This window comes from Cibotium barometz, chromosome 29 (assembly GCF_041138505.1).
Source record: "Cibotium barometz isolate CiBa-2024 chromosome 29, ASM4113850v1, whole genome shotgun sequence".
In the NCBI taxonomy this organism is placed as follows: Eukaryota; Viridiplantae; Streptophyta; class Polypodiopsida; order Cyatheales; family Cibotiaceae; genus Cibotium; species Cibotium barometz.
The window spans coordinates 29,897,218-29,915,942 of NC_141074.1; the positions used below are offsets into that span (position 1 = coordinate 29,897,218).

General features: G+C 45.3%; 2 protein-coding genes across 5 annotated transcripts in view; both read right to left on the minus strand.

Moving 5' to 3' along the window:
- Positions 1 to 18,725, minus strand: part of LOC147622028 (Phosphatidylinositol 3- and 4-kinase family protein) — a 71,733-nt gene that overhangs the window by 17,152 nt on the left and 35,856 nt on the right. For all 4 annotated transcript variants that reach the window (XR_015269636.1, XR_015269637.1, XM_086823102.1 and 1 more), the window contains one exon: positions 15,660 to 15,871. Coding sequence is in view for 2 of the 4 variants with exons in the window: in XM_086823102.1 (XP_086679228.1) it covers positions 15,660 to 15,871 (212 nt within the window). In the remaining 2 variants the exon portion in view is untranslated. The remainder of the gene's footprint in view (positions 1 to 15,659; positions 15,872 to 18,725) is intronic.
- On the minus strand, positions 1,789 to 2,991 carry LOC147622029 (uncharacterized). Its single transcript, XM_086823105.1, has 3 exons — positions 2,646 to 2,991; positions 2,423 to 2,584; positions 1,789 to 2,331 (listed from the first exon to the last, which is right to left on the minus strand). The coding sequence occupies exons 1-3, from the start codon at positions 2,808 to 2,810 to the stop codon at positions 2,047 to 2,049; spliced, it is 612 nt and encodes a 203-aa protein (XP_086679231.1). The 5' UTR covers positions 2,811 to 2,991; the 3' UTR covers positions 1,789 to 2,046.

Below are 18,725 nucleotides of genomic sequence, written 5' to 3' on the forward strand. Positions count from 1 at the left end.
CACGTTTGTCTCTACCCGGAGTAATGCTCATCAAATGTAGATGGAGATCCAGAGGAGAGGCATGGGAGAGTTTCGACAGTGAAGATGGAGAAGATTACAATCAATGAGTCAAATAACATGGTTGAGAAGATTGGAGAGTTCACCCATATCAAGCTGCAGCTTGAGGAGTACGAGAGCACAATCAACAATCCAATCCATAAGCTTCTTGGAAAATTGCATGCTTCCTTTGATTCTTTTAAGGATCATATTTACTTCCGTGATCATCTCTCCTCTTTTGAGGAAGTCGTGAGTTATCTCCACGACAAGTGCATGCGTCGCGGAAAAGGTAAGTCGGAGTCTAATTTTGTAGCCCAGGACAAGGGCAAAGGCAAAGGCGGAAAAGAAGACTCCAACAACAACAACAAAAACAAAGGCAAAGGCAAGGGTAAACAGGATTCAAAGGACAAAAGCAATGAATGTGATTATTGTGGTAGGACAGGACATATTGAGGCTCGTTGCTTTCCTCGTCTGCCATAGCTCTCAAGCAGCCAAAGCCAAGTATAAAGCCCAAGATGCTTCCAAAGCATCTGACAAGGACAAAACCAAAGACAAGGGTAAGGACAAAGTTCCAGAGGAGGGATCTACCAAAGTAGCATACATGGCAGTCACAGATTCATCCACTTCTTCACAGGGTTCACTCCTCGTGATCACAAAGATGACTTCTCTAGAAGAGGCCAGTGATACACCTGAAACGGTGGAATGGGTTGGTGATAGTGGTGCTTCTGCCCACATGACCAATCAAGCCCATATCCTAGAGGACTACCAAACTCTCTCTTCTTCAATTTGCATCGGCGACAACTCCACGCTTCCTGTGGTAATGTTTCTTTGGGTTCCTCTGCCACCTTACATTATGTTTTATACGTACCACGGATTTACAAAAATCTTTTTTCAGTATACAAAGCCTCTCATAAGGGAGTTGGTGTGTACTTTGATGATGGGGTCATTGAAGTGATCACCAAGAAGACTCTCGGTTGTTGCCAATGAAGTCCATGATGGGGGTCCCTACAAGATCACCAACTTCACTTCCCAACTCAATCACACTGACTCACATATTCATCAGCTTTTCTCACCCTTGATTGCTTTGGTTTCTAAGGTAGATACTTCTATGTGGCATTCACGCATCGGACATGTACCAAGGCTGGCCGACTGGGCAATGAGCTGGCTTGTGGCTAGCCCCATGCCTACGGTGGCTCTTAAGCAAGTCCCACATGGCTGCCCATGATCAAGGCTCTTCAAAGCTTGTCTCCTGAACCTAGACTGGTGCATGTGAATCCAGCTGGAAGCCTAATAGATGCCCGGTACACCTCTACATCATTCCAACGGGTTACACAAACGTACGGAACATGCATTGACTTCATGTGAGGGACATGCACACCTGACCATGACCCTCTACAATGGATGATCCATGGCTAACTCGTCCCAGACAAGAGCTCACAAAGGGCCAATTACTACTCAAAGTCTTGCATGTGTTGTATAGGTATGTCCACATGGCATCCAAGTGCAGGATCAAGGTGGAAAGGTACGTAGTGTACGGCACGCTATCAGTACGTACGAAACGTACTTCTGTACGGAACAAATTTTAAGGCACGTAAACAGTACGTACCATTTGTAAACAGTCCTAGAAACCTGAATATTTTGTAGACATAGCAACCAAAATACTTAAAATAAAGAGTGAACCTCGTTACTTAAAGTTTAAATCAGTTACCAAGCCCATTACACAATACCTCATGTCATAGTGATATAAGCAAGAACCATAAAAGTCATAGATGATAAAAGAGAGTACAAATATCATGTCTACAGCACATGTCCTGGTCCACAAGTGCAAAAAGCAAAACAATGAAACACTGCAGTTGTCTAGACGCAAGAGTCTCAAATCTCATCATCAGATGAAGATGATGAGTCTTCTGAAGAGAGCATGCCTCCATCATTGATACCATTGCCCTCTTCATCAAACTCTGGCTCAGCAACAACAAGCTCTAGTGCATCCTCGTCATGTGCCTCGGGAGTCTAAGTGTGAATGAGTTCGACAGCCTCATTTGCACGCCTCTGCTGGGTGCGACGAACTGGAAGCTTTCCCCTGTGAATGCTCTCTCGTCTCGCAGAGCCTAGATCTGGAGCTGCCTGGCGTAGAGGAATGCTAAGAGATCGTACACGTGAGCGGGTCACACAACGATCCACACTCTCAAGCTCTCTATGTAAAGCTCTCAAAATCTCATCTTGCTCATCTCTAATCTGCCGATCCACAAGCTCCGGGCTCGGTTCATCTACCAATTTGAGTAGTGTTGGATCAACCTGTTTAAACATGCCACAAATTGCATATTGGATATTCATTGAACTAGAAATAATTTTCTACTTCTAAGTTCTTCTTGAGTCCAATCTATACCTGCTTCGGTGACCCCAAAGCATAGTAGCTTCGCACGAGCCTCATGTTAGCTCTGCAGTACACCAAATTCTCTAATTGAGAAGTACTAAGGCGATTCCGAATCTTGGTGTGTATAAGAGAGTATGAGCTCCAGTTCCGCTCACATGCTCCAGCTGAGCAATCCTGTGCAAAAATGAGTGCAATGCGAACGAAGACTATACTTTAGAGATTAATTACAAGTTACATGAGAGAGAACACGAAGAGCAAAGCGTGAAAGGTTTGGAAGACCAACCCTTCCATAAAAGTGCCACCATGTCAAAGGAAATTTCATGGCTTCCTTCATCAATGACACAGGTCTCGCAAATGAAGCACCAATACCATTCATATACGTGGTGAACTCTCTATCCATCTAAAGTTGCTCCTCCTCTGAGAACATCTTTCCAACATACTCTGACTGCTTCATGCTCAAAGCAGTATTATTCCATAGCTCTGGCGACCTGTAGAGAGGATGGAGCATGGCAGCCATCGCATGGATGGGACGGCTCATGAATGTCCACCGTTTGTCTACAATGTCCAAGATCTCACCTCGGCTGAAAATGAGAGATTGAAAATAAATGTCTTAGGTTACACATGTCAGTCCTGACATGTCATGAGAATTGAGAATCGAGAAGTCATAAAAATCAAAGAAAAAGGAAGAAATTAGAACTATTGCTTACCGTTGAGCAGTCATCATGGCAGGGTTGAGCCCTCCATGTCTGTAAGTTGGAGAAGGACATACACGGGCTTAAGTGCAACTGAAAGGCTATGAACTTGCCGCCAAAAATCATCATCCAGGATCCGCCTCTGCAAGTATTTTGTACGCTCATCCTTTGAACGATGCATCTGTCGCCACCTTGGATCCACAACTGTTGATGATAGTGAATCTGTTAGAGCCTATCCAAGACCAAGTATATGTAGGCAACCCTGGTCTTGGAGGGTCTTACCATATTCAAAGGGCTATGGCTCCGAAAGATGGCAAGAGCATGATGCTTCTTGCGGAAGAAGGTGGTGATCTTTACAGCATCTGCAACAATGGGCTGCACCCAAACAAGCTTCCCAATGTCTTCCATAAGTAAATCAAGACAATGGGCAGCACATGGAGTCCACACTATATGTGGAAACTCTGCCTCGGCCATTTGACCCATTGCCTTGCAGTTAGAGGCGTTGTCGGTCACCACCTGCACAACATTGTCCTCCCCAACCTCAAGGATAGCCTGTCGAATATGGCCATAAATGAACTCCCCTGTGATCCTGTCTCCTGCTCTCCCTCCATCCACGGCACGCAAGAAATAGGTGCCCAAGCAAGATGACACAAGGATATTGATTATGTGCCTCTTGCGAATGTCTGCCCACCCATCTGAAATAATAGTGCATCCGAACTCCTCCCAACCTGCTTTCACCGGAGTGAGCGCCTTGTCTATCAAGGCCTTCTGCTCATCCAGCATGGATGTACGCATCTTCGTATACTGAAGACCTGTCCACATCTCAATAGGCCCTACTTGTGCAATTGATTTCACCTTTCTTTTCCATTGGTCTGTCCTTAACACATTGAAGGATATATTACACTCAATAAGAGTACGACAAATCTCCATTTCTGCCACCCTTTGCCGCTCCTTTACCCAAGCTTGTGATGAGATACAAGAAGGCAGAGTGGATTGCTTTGATGCCTCCCCTGTACCTCTCGCATCTTGTGGCAGGAGGTCCTCATCATCGGCGATACGTGCCCTCTTCCTGCCTGTGGTGGATTGGGCTGAAGCCAAAAGGCTTCCACCCTCATCTAGTGTACCTGAACCTGTAACATCTCCAATAAAAGCATCATGGAGAGCATCTTGCGTACTTTCACCACCTCTAACACTGCTTGCACCACCCATTGCAGGACAATTCTCCGCAAGCAATTGGTCCCTCAAAGCTTGTGGTATTTTATCACATGGACCACATTGATTGGTGCACCCGATACCTGTCATGTGCTAGATGACGCGAGTTATGGTGCTAGTGTGCTGCTCCCCGCAATACTTGCACGCCCATAGCCGAGTACCTGACCGTTACTGAGAAGCAGTCTTAACAACCCTCAGGACATTGGTGTGGATTGCCCAGTTCGGGTTAGTCTTGCGCGGCATGATGAAGTCTGGGCGGGAGAGAGAGCGAGGAAAAGACTCATGGGAGGTCTCCAGAGGAGTGCGCAGACTTGAAATTTGCTCTGCAAAACTTTGCAAGTAGACACAAGACACTCGATTTTGCAAGTACACACAAAATGCCCAAAATAAAGTGCAACGTGGTCGCTTATCTACAATCGCCTGAATTTGGGCCTTGCCACACACGCTTCATATTTTTAGTTTTTTTTTATAAATGACTGCGTACGGCACGTACGGCAGCAACCCTGTGCGGGATGCACATGAGATGTATATTACTAAATGAATGAGTATTTACAATGATCGGCAACAAACCAAAATAGATCTAAGCCCTGAATGCTATGGAAGACGCAGATTTGGAGGTGTACTTGGCTAATACAAAATGTCGTGATTGAATGCCCATTGGTCTTGGCTCTGCAATTCCTGTCTCTAAATACTTACAAATGACCCATGACCTGCCTTTTTATAGGGATTTTGATAGCAAGTCGTATTCAGTTCTGCCAACCCTTTTAAACCATAAAAAATCATCAAAAATGTCATAATTTGCGTTCATATTGTGCCCAATACTTGTCCCGACCATGGTGCATGTCCTTGGCACCTATAGGGCTGTTAAAACTCCTCCAAACTGCCCTTATATGACCACTAACTTTGCCCTTTAGGCAACTACAAGGAATAATCTTGTCTACGTGGCACCGGATACAGGTGTGAACGCGATAAATTCTTTGCCACACAATGGGTCGATAAGTACGTGTAGATTTCTATAAGACCAGAGGTAGGATAGATTGTGCCGCATTAGGTGATGATCTGAGGAGATCCACCTTACTAGTCATCCTATACCTGGGCATGGAATATCATGGCACCTTCGCCATGGAGAGATGAGGGATAGTGACAAAGGAAGAGTACTCTGGAAACGTGTTCCCGGAGCACCCTTCCTGGGTATTGTTTGTTATGGTGCTTTTATGTTTCATGTTAGAAATTTGGTACATAAATACTCATTTGTAATATGAGTGTTATCAAAGGGGGTCGGCCCGTTCCGGCATAGTGTGGTGTCTAGTATCTTATTGTTGTTTATTGTTGTTGATGTGGATGTTTGTTATATTGTCATCTCATCTTAATTCATGTTTAAATAGTTAATTTAATTCCTCAAACACACGACACGGTTACACAAGGCGCCTAAGGACCAGTCAGTTTGGACAGCTTTTAGATTATAAGGGCAATCCGAGATCGTAGGAGTGTTTTACAGGCACTCTATATTAAGACGCATCTTTTAAGTAGTGACTCGACGTCTAGATCGAGCAAAAGGGAGTTCTTGTAAGGGTTCTCTCACAAGAGGACTTCAAATCAAAGCTTTGCATATGCATCAGTAATCATGCACAATAATGAATGAGCATTCTTAGTTGAGATCTATGAATATCATTGTAAATACTCACTGCAATATACAGTAGTTTAGGTCTATTGTCTTTTCTATTGTGTCTTGCCAATCAATGTGAACTTAGCATTAATCTTCTATAATCAATTTTGCTTAGTGTTAATCATCATTCACTTCTGCATGCATGTTACAATCTCACTTGCAATCCGACACCATGCTTAAGGCGAAAGAGAAGACAATGGACCCTAGACCAGAGTGTTGGAGGATAACGCAAATACAGAGATGAGCCACCGTCTCAACATGGAATGATTTTAAGGGAGTGACCCACAAGGTGTCCCATGGGTGGGCAAGGGGGCGTGCGCGGGGCGGGGGGGGAGGTGGGGGCATACTTGGAAGCTTTTCAGATGCGGTTAATTGTTTAGAAGCCGAGGGGGGGTAACCATTTGGGCATTCTTTGCGCTTTTTTCGACCTTTGGACAAGCTTTAGACCTATGGACGAGCTCCACGGTGGTGGACATGGCACCTACCTCATGGAAGGGAACTTATGTCTATGTTGAGGCCCACTAGGCTGAAGGGAGAGAATTAGGGTTTCATGTGGGAGACATACACAGAGAAGAAGGGAGAGAGAGAGAGAGAGAGAGAGAGACATGTGGGGATAAGTCTAACTCATGAGTATGAGTGTGTGACTCCCCTATCACACATGTATATTTGCACTAGTACACATAGTGCACTTAGTACATTAAAAGTACTAAGTGTACTATGTACTATAAAACACATGGGCTAGTACACACTATAAGGGTGGGCATAATGCCTTTACCCCAACAACCTCCCACTTAAAGGCAAAGTGCCCTTAAATGAAGGAAAAGAAAAAATCAGCATGTACATGATAATATACAAGGCCATATCAAGGCTGAAACTGGCCTCATCCAATGCCCATCAAGTGTCTGCAATGAGCAAATCGCTCTGGAGGCAAACTCTTTGTCAACAGATCAGCCGGGTTGTCATCTGTATGAATCTTGACAAGCTGAATTTGCTTGTTCTCTATCACCTCTCTGATGAAGTGATACTTCACATCCACATGCTTCGTCTTTGCATGAAAGACAGGGTTCTTTGCCAACTGGATGGCACTCTGACTGTCACAATGCAACAATGGAATATCCCCTGTATAACCCAAATCAACCACTAACCGAGATAGCCATAATGCCTCCTTGGAAGCCTTTGTGGCTGCAATATACTCGGCCTCTGTAGTAGATAAGGCAGTGCACTTCTGCATCCTGGATATCCATGACACAGCACCTCCTGTGAATGTAAACACATAACCGGTAGTAGACTTCCGATTATCTGGATGACCGGCATAATCCGAATCCGTGTAACCATGCACTAATGCATCCTGTTTGCCAAAGCAAATGCACATATCCTGTGTGCCCTTTAGGTATCTCATGACACCTTTCACTGCTTCCCAATGCTTCTTGCCAGGTTTGGCCATGTATCTAGAAGCCACTCCCACTGCAAATGCAATGTCCGGCCTAGTAGCAACCATGGCATACATGAGACTGCCACAAGCTGAAGCATACGGAATCTTGGCCATATCAGCCCTGTCACTATCCGACTGTGGGCTGTCCATAGCACTGAGTTTCACATATGGAGGCAAAGGAGTACTAGTCTTCTTCCCCCCGTCCATATTGAACCTCTGCAAAACTTTGCCAATGTATTCCTTCTGAGACAAATACAACACATGCTGATTTCTGTCCCGAAGTATCCGCATACCCAAAATGTGATTTGCATCATCCAAATCCTTCATATCAAAGGTCTGATGCAACCTCTTCTTCAAGGCATCCATCTCTTTACGAGATTTCCCAGCAATCAACATATCATCAACATACAAGATGAGGATCAATAGACTGCCATCCAAAGCTTTCTTGGTGTATAAGCAGTGATCTATGTCACTCCTCCTAAAATCCTGGGATTTCATGAATGTATCAAATTTATGATACCATTCCCTTGGTGCCTGTTTGAGCCCATAAAGACTCTTTTTCAACTTGCATACAAGCTTCTCCTTTCCATTCACTGCATAACCCTCTTGCTGTTGCATATATATCTCCTCATGGAGATCACCGTGAAGAAAAGCAGTCCTGAGTCTTCACATCCATCTGAATCAAATCCAGATCATCATGAGCAACCAAAGCTAATACAGCTCTAAGTGTGGTCATTTTGACCACTGGAGAGAAGATCTCATCAAAGTCCACACCATATTCCTGCTTGAAGCCTTTAGCCACTAACCTGGCTTTGTATCTTGGCTTTGCATCAGGTGCAACTTTGAGCCTGTAAACCCAATTGCATGGCAACACCTTCTTGCCTGTAGGCAAATGCACCAACTTCCATGTTCGGCTTTGTATCTTGGCTTTGCATCAGGTGCAACTTTGAGCCTGTAAACCCAATTGCATGGCAACACCTTCTTGCCTGTAGGCAAATGCACCAACTTCCATGTTCCATTTTTGTGCAGAGAATCCATCTCTGACTTCATAGCACGCTCCCAAAGAGCCTTGTTTGCCCTCTGTAACGCCTCCTTATAACAAGAGGGCTCCCCACAGTCAGTAAGCATCAAGTAGTCAACCCCTGGAACAAACATGTCAGGGATTCTGGAGGGTCTTGTGGACCTCCGTACCCAATGACCATCATTTGCAGGTTGCTGTCCAGCCTGCATATCACCTATTGGTGGCTCCTGTTCCATGCCATAAGGTTGAAAGATCATGCCCGGTATCTCCTCTAACTGTGGGATATCCATAGCGATATCTTCTGCCATCTCTGGCTGTCCATTTGGACCATTTTCAGCACCATTTAAGGGCTGGTTTTGTTGCTGTAATGGCTGATTTACAGCCCTTGGTTGTCGTCCATGATGTCCATCATCATCAAAGATGACTCTGCCAGGCTCCTGTTGCCTTGCAGGCTCCTTATACATGCATGTTTCATCAAAAATGACATCATTGCTGCGTATAATCTTTCTATTCACTGGATCCCAAAGTCTATACCCCATTTCACCTCTGTCACCATATCCTAGGAATATGCATTTGTGAGACTTAGGATCAAGTTTGGTGTGTAATTCCCTGCGTATGTGCACGTACGCAACACAACCAAACACTCTCAAGTGCTTGTATGACGGAGGCTTCCCTGTCCATACTTCCTCTGGCCCTTTCCCACCAAGCCTCGTGTTAGGTGACCAGTTTATAAGATGAACGGCTGTCATAACAGCTTCAGCCAAAAAACCATGAGATAACGCAGCATGTGACAACATAGAACGGACCTTCTCCTGAATGGTCCTGTTCATCCTCTCTACTGTCCCGTTTTGTGGAGGATCATAAGGAGTAGAGAGCTCCCTCTTGATGCCTTTAGCATCACAAAAGTCCTGAAACTGTTTGGACATATACTCTCCACCATTGTCGGAACGCAAAGCCTTCAGTGTTTTGCCAGTTTGATTCTCAACATGAGCAACAAACTTCTGAAACACTGAGAATGTATCACTCTTCAAACGAAGAGGATAAACCCACACCTTGCGTGTGGCATCATCAATAAAAGACACAAAATATTTTGGCCCTCCCAAAGAAAGCTGAGGCATCTCACATACATCTGTATGCACAAGCTCTAACTGAGCATCTTTCTGTCCAAGAGCTTTCTTGTGGGGGCACTGGAGTTGCCTGCCATATATACAATGCTCACAAAACTGAAAACTTGAGAACTTTAGAGAAGGCAAGTAACCAAAACGAGACAATTGCTCCATTCCTTTGACACTCATGTGTCCCAACCGGCTATGCCACATAGAGATTTCCGGCAGCTCGGTTGCATTTCCATTAGCATGGTGACAAACACCAGCATGCATGAAGTAAAGTGTCCACCTTAGAGCCTCTGGCAACAACCAGTGAGCCCTTACTAATCTTCCACTTTCCACGACCAAATGTGGTAACATAATCAGCATCATCAAGCTGTCCAGTAGAAAGCAGGTTCTTCTTGATCTCAGGCACATGCCTGACATCATGGAGCATAAGCTGTGAGCCATCTGAAAACACAAGCCTCACATCACCTCTGCCAAGAATCTTGCATGCATGGTTGTCACCCAAATAAACTACTCCTCTAATGCCAGCAGTATACCTGACAAACAAGTCTCTGCAACCTGTGACATGAAAGGAGGCACCTGAATCAATGATCCATGAGTGCATACCATGAACATCTCCTGCAAGAAGTGAATGGGCATCAAGTGAAGACGTGAATAGGACTTCATCTTCACTGTCACCTGCATGTGACACATTGACTTCTTCAATCTTGACTCCACTTTTGCCCTTTGGCTTTGCATCTTTGGCTTCATCTTTGTCTTTGTCTTTTCCTTTGCCCTTTTCCTTTTGATCATTCTTCCATTTGTAGCATTGCTTTTTGATATGTCCCTTCTTGCCACAATAATGGCATTCCAAGTCCTTTTTGGAGCAGGACTTGCTCCTTCCCCGTTCTTGGCTTTTACCCCTTTGCTGGGATCTCCCACGTGCATTCATTGCATTGGACTTTCCAACAGAGTTGTTCTTCCTGTTCATCTCCTCTTGAAGGAGAGCACCCTCAACATCTGCATATGACAGCATAGCATTTGAATTGCTAGTGGCTGTCCTGAATGTGTCCCAACTCTCTGGCAAAGTGCATAAGAGAAAGGTGGCTTTGAACTCATCGTCCATTGCCAACTTTTGATTGATGACCTGGCTGACAATACGATTAAACTCATTTAGGTGGGCTGTCATAGACGCCCCTTCCTTCATTTGAAGACCTATGAGTTTCTTCAACCAATACACTTTGCTTGAGGCACTTTGCTGGGCATACAAGTCGTGCAATCTTTGCCACATTCCCCAAGCTGTCTTCTCTTCACGTATGCTGAAAAGTAGAGTGTCTGACACAGACAACATGATGGTGGATCTTGCCAGCTCATCCATGTCTTCCCATTCTTCAGCAGTAAGAGAAGCGGGCATTACACCCCTTTCTTTGATGGGCTTGTGCTGCTTCTTCTGGAGCAACACATTATAGCACTGTCAGCCTTCAAGCTTCTTGATGTGAAGCAATGAAGAGCTCTCACCTGTGGTTGCCATAGCAATATGCAACCTTTGTCAATGCCTGACTCCCTGCAAGATGTGCAAACACTGCGCCAAAGCACACAAAGTGCTCGCAGTTGTTCTCCCAAAGTTAATCTCCCACTGCGGAAGCACGAATGCAACTCTACTCCCACTGTATGTGATAAAATCACCAAAATCTGGTTGCTGCAGATTTAGGACAGCACCTTAAATGTGCTATGTTCCCCTTCCAAAGTACTGTACAACAGTACTAAGTGCTCACCAATGATGTACCAAACCTGTACCGGCAAGTACAACAGCTGAAAATGAGCCTTTTCCTCACTCAAATCAATGTACAGCCATGCCAAAACTTGTACAAAGTTGTACCAGCAAGTACAGTAGCAATAAATGCTCTCCTGGCTTTCAAAATGAGTGAAAATCAGACCTTGACAGTCCTCACCACTGCATACAACAGTCCCGGACAGAAATTGGGCAAAAGCCCCTTGACTGCAAGTGGATTTCTGAGGGTTCAAGGCATAAAAGTCTTCCCTGCTGCTTTGCCAAGCTCAACAAGCACAAAATCTTGAAAAGCCCCTTGATTCAAGATCAATTTCTGATCATACATTTAATGCACATGAAGGCATCCAAAGTCTTCACAATGCTTCCCCCTGGCCACATATACATCCAATACATAAAAGCCCCTTGATTTACAGGCACATTAAGTGCTTGACAGGCATCAAAACATTGCCCAAAGCATCAAATGCCAGTGCCTGCATGCAAATCAACCCAATCGGCACAAAAGCCCTTTGATCTGCACTCCAATTTCCTGCAATTTTGGCCCGAATGTGAGATTGCTCACATCATACAGCATGTATGAATGCCCAATGGCACAATTAAATCAAAAGCCCCAAATTTTGACATCCAATTTCCTACAAATTGACGAGGAATGTGACCAATGTCACCTAATTGTTGCCAATTTTGCTCAAAATCTGAGCAATTTGGACCTGTACCTGCTCAATTGATGATTGTACCTGCTCAATTGCAAATCCCAGAAAAAATTGAAGCATATACCTTTGAAATCAGCTGATTTCTGTTGCAATTGCAGGTGCAGTATCTGGATCGTGCAGGTGGGCGTCGAATTTGCTGCTGCTGCCGCCGCCGCCGTGCAGGTACTGAGAGGGCAGCTGTATTGCTGAAGGCGACCAAGATGCAGGCGCATGCGACGGGAGCTGCTTTGCTGAAGGTGACCAAGCTGCAGGTGCATGCGAGGTAGGCGCACGAAAAGCATTGGGCTAAGTGTGGCGAGACGGCCCCGGCACAGATAAAGCGATGCCGCCTCGACAGTGCCTCTATCGCAGAAGCGCCACGTCGCAGGAAGCTCCTTCAATCCAGACTTCGTCGGGGAAGCTCCAGTGGATGCACCTGTCCTTCTCAGGCTCCGGAACGAGCTTTGCCAGTATGCACAGCAGCTACCGATTGGAACGGAGCCTCTCCCGCACGACGCCCGGCTCCTCCAGCTGCGCGCAAAAATCCAGCACGGCGCCCGACTCCTCCTGCTGCGCACGAAAACTCCACGTAAGCCTCAAGGCTGAGCGCCGCCCGTTGTGGTTGCAGCACCGACTACTGGCCCTGTTGCACTAACTGTAGAAGCATTTGCCCTGTTCTGCACACAGCAGCTTCACATGTGCCTTAGCACCTACACAAGCTTCTGTCCACGCAGCACACCCAGGCGGCCACTTCTGATGCAGCACGCAGGTCCGTACAGTACACGCAGGCTCTGATACCAGTTGAAGGGAGAGAATTAGGGTTTCATGTGGAAGACATACACAGAGAAGAAGGGAGAGAGAGAGAGAGAGAGACATGTGGGGATAAGTCAACTCATGAGTATGAGTGTGTGACTCCCCTATCACACATGTATATTTGCACTAGTACACATAGTGCACTTAGTACATTAAAAGTACTAAGTGTACTATGTACTATAAAACACATGGGCTAGTACACACTATAAGGGTGGGCATAATGCCTTTACCCCAACATAGGCTGGTATGTGAGGCCGTGGATTTCAATCCGCGCTCATATTCAGAGTAAGGTATTCCGCTTTGCCTCGGGACGTAATGTCTACTCCCCGAATGACCGCCTATTACAAGCTAAATGAAAGGGAGATTGTCGAGCACATTCTTTTGAATGGCATACTTGCATGCCTGGAACTGTTTTCGCATGAACTGTTTTTTACTACTTGCAAGACTTATGTGTCTAGTTCACAAGTAGGGGTCCGAGACACCTGCCCATGAACCATGTGCTTAAATCTGTATTCTGACCATGCTTGTGGGCAATAGACAAGTGAAATGTGTCTTTAAACTCTATGAGTTATAGCTCATTTTTCTGTTTTGCAAGTCCACGCCTCATTAAAGCGTGGTTAGACAACGTATAAGTGAGTTAGGCATTCACACATCATTAAAGAGTCGGCGGACAGAATTTGGGTCATTTATCCCTTCCAGTGAGCTAGGCTATTGGCCATACACCCTCCCCATTTATGGGAGAAGTGTGACCACCTTTGTGAGGTGGCCCAATGGCCACCTTCTCTTTGTATGGAAATCTTATACCTCTCTCCCTCCTCCCTCGTGAAATAGTCACCTACTTCAAGAGAGGCATTATTCAAGTTTTTACTCATAAAATCAGTCCATACTCTCTCATGCTTTCTCCTTGGTGGTTCTCTTTCCTGTGGTGGAGCTTATCCATGGTCAATTTACAGCTTTCTAGCCCCGTTTTAACCTGATCTGCTACTCTCTCATGGATTTCTACATGATGTCAAAGGTTTTGAGCAATTATGTAGTCGATAAATCTTCCAATGCTATTATTTGAGTCTCCTTAAAGGCTTGATTAGCAATGAATAGATTGCTTAATCATCAGTGAAAACATGGTGTTTCAACCTCCTTGGATCTAGTTTTTTACTAAGGGTGACTAGTTGGGCCGCCAAATCCCTTGGGCTCACATAAGGCAAATCCTATGATAAATTATTATAATGTCTCTGAGGCGTAGGATTCTATTAACCTTGCTAGGGGGGAGGGGGCCAATTGCTGCTGAAGATCCAACTTTTAGTCTTTTTTTAGGGAGAAAGGGGGGGTGTTTCTAGCAATGGGGGAGGTGGACGAAGGTGCTCTCATGCCAAAGACTTCGCTTTGGCAGGTCTCTTTGGAACAGGGCTGTCGGGCAATGGCTAGTGCGACAATATGCCACTAGGATGTCAATGGGGGCATAATCACACAATGTTAGCCAACTCGCGGCACATGAAGCATTGGCCGCGTAGCCCAGGGAACTCTACCTGCTAAAGAAAGTGAGACCCATCCAGCCGAAAAATTGAGAGATAATGGGAGAGGTTCTTTAATGAGGTGATAATGACCAGTTGGAAGGATGGGAATCCTACTATCCGTGCCAGGGCTGCTTCCGTTGTAGGGGGGCGGCTCTATCACATATCCAAGATGTCATTCAATCATCATAAGCAGCTCAAAGTATTCCTTCGGAGTCCAAGGAAGCAGATGGTCAATGGGAAGCCAACCATAAAGACGAAGGATCAAAGTTGTGCATGAAGTCGTGGCACCATCTAGCGAAATACATCTGTGCACTGCATACCGCAAGCGATGTGGCTTAGCTGCAGAGCTTTATCTCTGCGAGAACGGCCAAGTCAAACTATATCCCAATGTAGCCGTTGCCAAGGAACTGAATATTGGTGATCTGGCCTTGCTCACCAAGAAGCACAGCTTGCAGGAGATTGTGAATCTATCCTCACGTGGGTCTGTTATCGGGAAATTTACAAATGAGGGTGGTGACCTCTGCGGACGTGACTGAAGACAACAAGCTAGAGGTCCAAATTCAAAAAAAGGGCACTTGAGTGTAACCTCAGTCAAGAAAGGAGGAGTGGCTTCCATGGAGTCCTCCAAGAGAAGAGAAAGGGGGCGCAGGGGCTTCTTACAAAGACCAATTGAAGCTGCAAACAAAACAGAAGAGGAAGAGGAAGAGGGAGGAGACAGGGGACAGGGGACAGGGCTGTCCATACTGAGAACCAGGGGGAAGGGGTGGCAGATACCCGAAAGGCATGGGAAAAGAAAGAGGAAGGGGGGGGGGAGAGAGAGAGAGAGAGAGAGAGAGAGAGAGATGGTGGACAGAATACGGGTGAAGGCAGGAGGAAGAGGGAAACAGGTCAGGTGCAAAAAGGGGGCCAAGGGAATGGAGGGGAGGGGGGTTAAGCAAAGGAGAAGAGGAGCTGCACAAGGAAGAGGGAGGCAGGGCCGGGGAGAGGAAAAGGCGGGGGGGTGGCAAGAATGGAGAGGTGGAAGGCTGAGGCAGGAGGCTACTAGCAAGGGAACTCTCCAGCTCATTGTTCTGTTATTGCCCAAAATTACATCAGGGAACTCTACTATAGGCCAATTCCCTTTCACAAGCCTTGGCCTAGGACAAGAGGAGCTTCCATGCTTGGAGCTTGCCTTGATTGAGTACGCAATAGCCAAACACTTTTCTTCCCCATCAATAGAAAAACCAATCCAAAATATCATCACAACAGAAAAATGATGCTTCAAAGCAAATAACCATCACTGATGATATCATCAACTTTCATAGCAAGTGAAAGCAGTTTTTTGAATACATACCGAACAATACGGTCCTCGAGTAGTAAAATGCATACGCCCATTGCTGGATGAGTTTGAAGTTGGCATGAACAAAACTTCAAGCCCAGCAGCATCAAAGAGAAAAAGGTGCCAGTCGCAGCTGGATGAGATGAAAAGTGGTCAGGTCTCTTCAATGATCCTTGGAGCAATCGACCAATCAAAGATAGCTGATCTGTACTATCATGTCTCACAACCTGACAACCCATCAGTATTTGCACAAAATCAGCACTTCAAAACAAATGCAAAGAAAAACACCGGAACAAATGCTCCATCATTGATCACCTTCTTATGATTTCAACCATTTGCCCTAATCGTGCCTTGATTTAATATATTGCTGATCCACCATAAATGAATACCATACAAAAACCACAAACTGGTTCACAACCTTCTGATCAGAAAAGTAGGCATAAATTGCATAGCTAGCTTTGTTTGTCGATAACAGCAAAACATAGTTGTCGCCACATAGCAGCATAGAAGAGTTTCAAGAGGTATTAACCCTGGATTTGCCTGCCATAGCCATAAATTTCTAAACACTTCTAAGAGCACTTTGTACGCTTACAAGGACTATACAACTGTAATAGGATTGGCTAGTGGATCCCTTGCTAGGAACTTCTTAAAAAACCTGTAACATATGGTGTTTTTCAATGTCAAGTTAAAAGGTAATATAACCTAAGACACTAAGACTTCATATCAATTGCTCATTCCTTGACTTCTCTACACACGGTGCCAAAACATTTTCTTATCACAGTGGTGATAGATCACCTGGCAAAAAACAAACACTATCACCACCTTGACCCCTTGCCTCTAAATTGGTGTACAAGCTTGGAAGATGGGAGATTGTCTAGTCAACACTGCATTTGCATTAAGCATGTTTGCTTAGAAATGCACACGTGTGAACTTGTTTCCCAGTATGGACATTGCCTTGATTTCAATGCATGTGAATGTCCACAAGGCCGGGGACCCCTAGGAGCCCGGCGCATGTGCTTGACCCTATTTAAGGCGTAACAAGTGAATTTGTAGGAGGTAAGTATTGCCCCTAGGTCCATTTTATTACTTTAAAGGTTGAGGGGGTCTCTCAAGTCTCAACTTTTTTCCTCCCCCTGCCTTCCAAGTGTGCGGAGGGCATCTCCCCAGCCTATCTATTTTGTTTTTTTATATATACCTAGATGAATCCAGGAACATGCCCAAATTCACCTTTTAGGAACGTGCATGTTATATACTCATGGTAGTCAACCCACAAGACTATATAACTATGAACTCCATTATGCATAGTATGGACTACATCCTCACTAACGTCATCGATGCCCAATAGTGGGTGTAGAACTCTGTATCAAGATATGTTCACACACGCGCACTCCACACACACACACACACACATAAGAGCATATATTCACACAAAGCCCTTCGTATTGAGTTTCTATCAAACCTCCGGAGATGCAAGGCAGACTCAGCCATAATGAAGCCTAGCACTAAGGGGGAAGTAGCAAATAGAAAGAATTAGTACAACAAACAAGTAGTTGATAGCATGTCAAATGGCATGTTTGAACACACAAGAGGAGACACAAGAGGTTTGTAAAACTATCTATAGCTTACACACATAGATTGGGCACCCGAATTCAAAAACCATCCTAGACAGCCTAAGCAAGTGTAGGCAAACCACATCATGTCAAATGGCATTTGAACACACAAGAGGAGACATGCCAAGTGGTGGCCCAAACACATTGTATCTATCATATTTTCCAGCACACGGGCAGCACACAACCAACCATGGCCGCCCAATCTCCATGGTTCTTGCTAGGGCAAGTGAGGGTGGGGGGCTTCATGGTTTTGGCATCCACATACCTCCTCCAAGCTGTGGCTGCTCTTTAGAAACCCTAATTTGGTGCTCTTTAAGAACCCTTATTGCTAATGAGTGTCACCCCTAGGTCCCCTTCATTGCATTGGTATCAAAGCTCTTGGGTTAGATCAAATCTGATTAGAAGCAAGTTTGAAGTCATCGGGCACACGAAACTCAGCCTGTATGGACCATTGGGCAGCCACTAGCCAAGAACTCAGCCATTGGGCACATGCATGGGATAGACATATGGACTCATAAAATAGCCAACTGGACTCATGGAACAGAAAAGTGGGCTCTTGGAAGGGCCAAATGGGCTAGTGGACAAATATGTGCGCTTATGCATGAGTCATATGGGCTTATCGATGAGTCTAGAAGAGTCATGTGGTCTTGGGATGGATCAAGAAGAGTCTTGAAAGGTTAAAGACTCCACATGTACTACTTGGAGTCGTACCGGCTGCATCTTCGCCATCCCACATAAGGGTAATCGCCCAAGCCAAGGGAAAAGGCCTAAGATTGAGTTTGAAAAAACCACCATACTTCACGGAAGGGTTCCTTCCAAAGGAGGATACGCCTGTGTACCACTTCATTGACATTCTTGTTTAATTTTTGATTTCATACCGTTGTATTGGAAATGTGGTGATCCAGAGCTCACAAGCTTTTGGTGATGAAATGCCTTACGAGGGGGATCGGCCCATCTTTGGCCCCAAATAGATTAACCATTGGAACCATAATTTTTAACATACGTGTATGTTTCCCCAAGCAAACGTTTGTTAAAGAGAAGTATGGTATGCAATGTGCATGAAACATACGTGACCCTTTGTTTTGGGGAAATAAATCTATGTGGCCAAAAAAAAGCCCTTTTTTTGTGAGGAGTCGTGAGCCCATACTCATGAGTGGAGTCGCGGACAGACGTTTCACTTCAGCCTGTCGCTTCAGCAGCCAGAAGCCAGCCGCCAGCCTTCAGCGAATCAGCAGCGGCACAATCTGTTTCAAGTCTGGAGTCTGCCCGGACACTCCGACACAGCCTACAGGTTTCCACTTCCACACCCGTTTAGTCGTTTCTCTCTCTCCCATCTTTCGCTTTCCTTTCTTTCTTTCTCTGTAGACTAGCCACTATACATCTCTCTCTCTCTCTCTCACACACACACACAGTGGCCCTCTTGGCCTTCTTGACTCTTGAAAGTTGAGTCTTCTCTAAGTTACTACGTTGT

Coding starts and splice junctions, on each gene's coding strand:
- LOC147622029 (XM_086823105.1), bottom strand. CDS start 2,810: ATGGATAGAGAGTTCACCACGTATATGAATGGTATTGGTGCTTCATTT. Junction 2,585..2,645: donor CTCTTCGTGTTCTCTCTCAT/GTAACTTGTAAT, acceptor ATTTTTGCACAG/GATTGCTCAGCTGGAGCATG. Junction 2,332..2,422: donor CTTTGGGGTCACCGAAGCAG/GTATAGATTGGA, acceptor ATGTTTAAACAG/GTTGATCCAACACTACTCAA.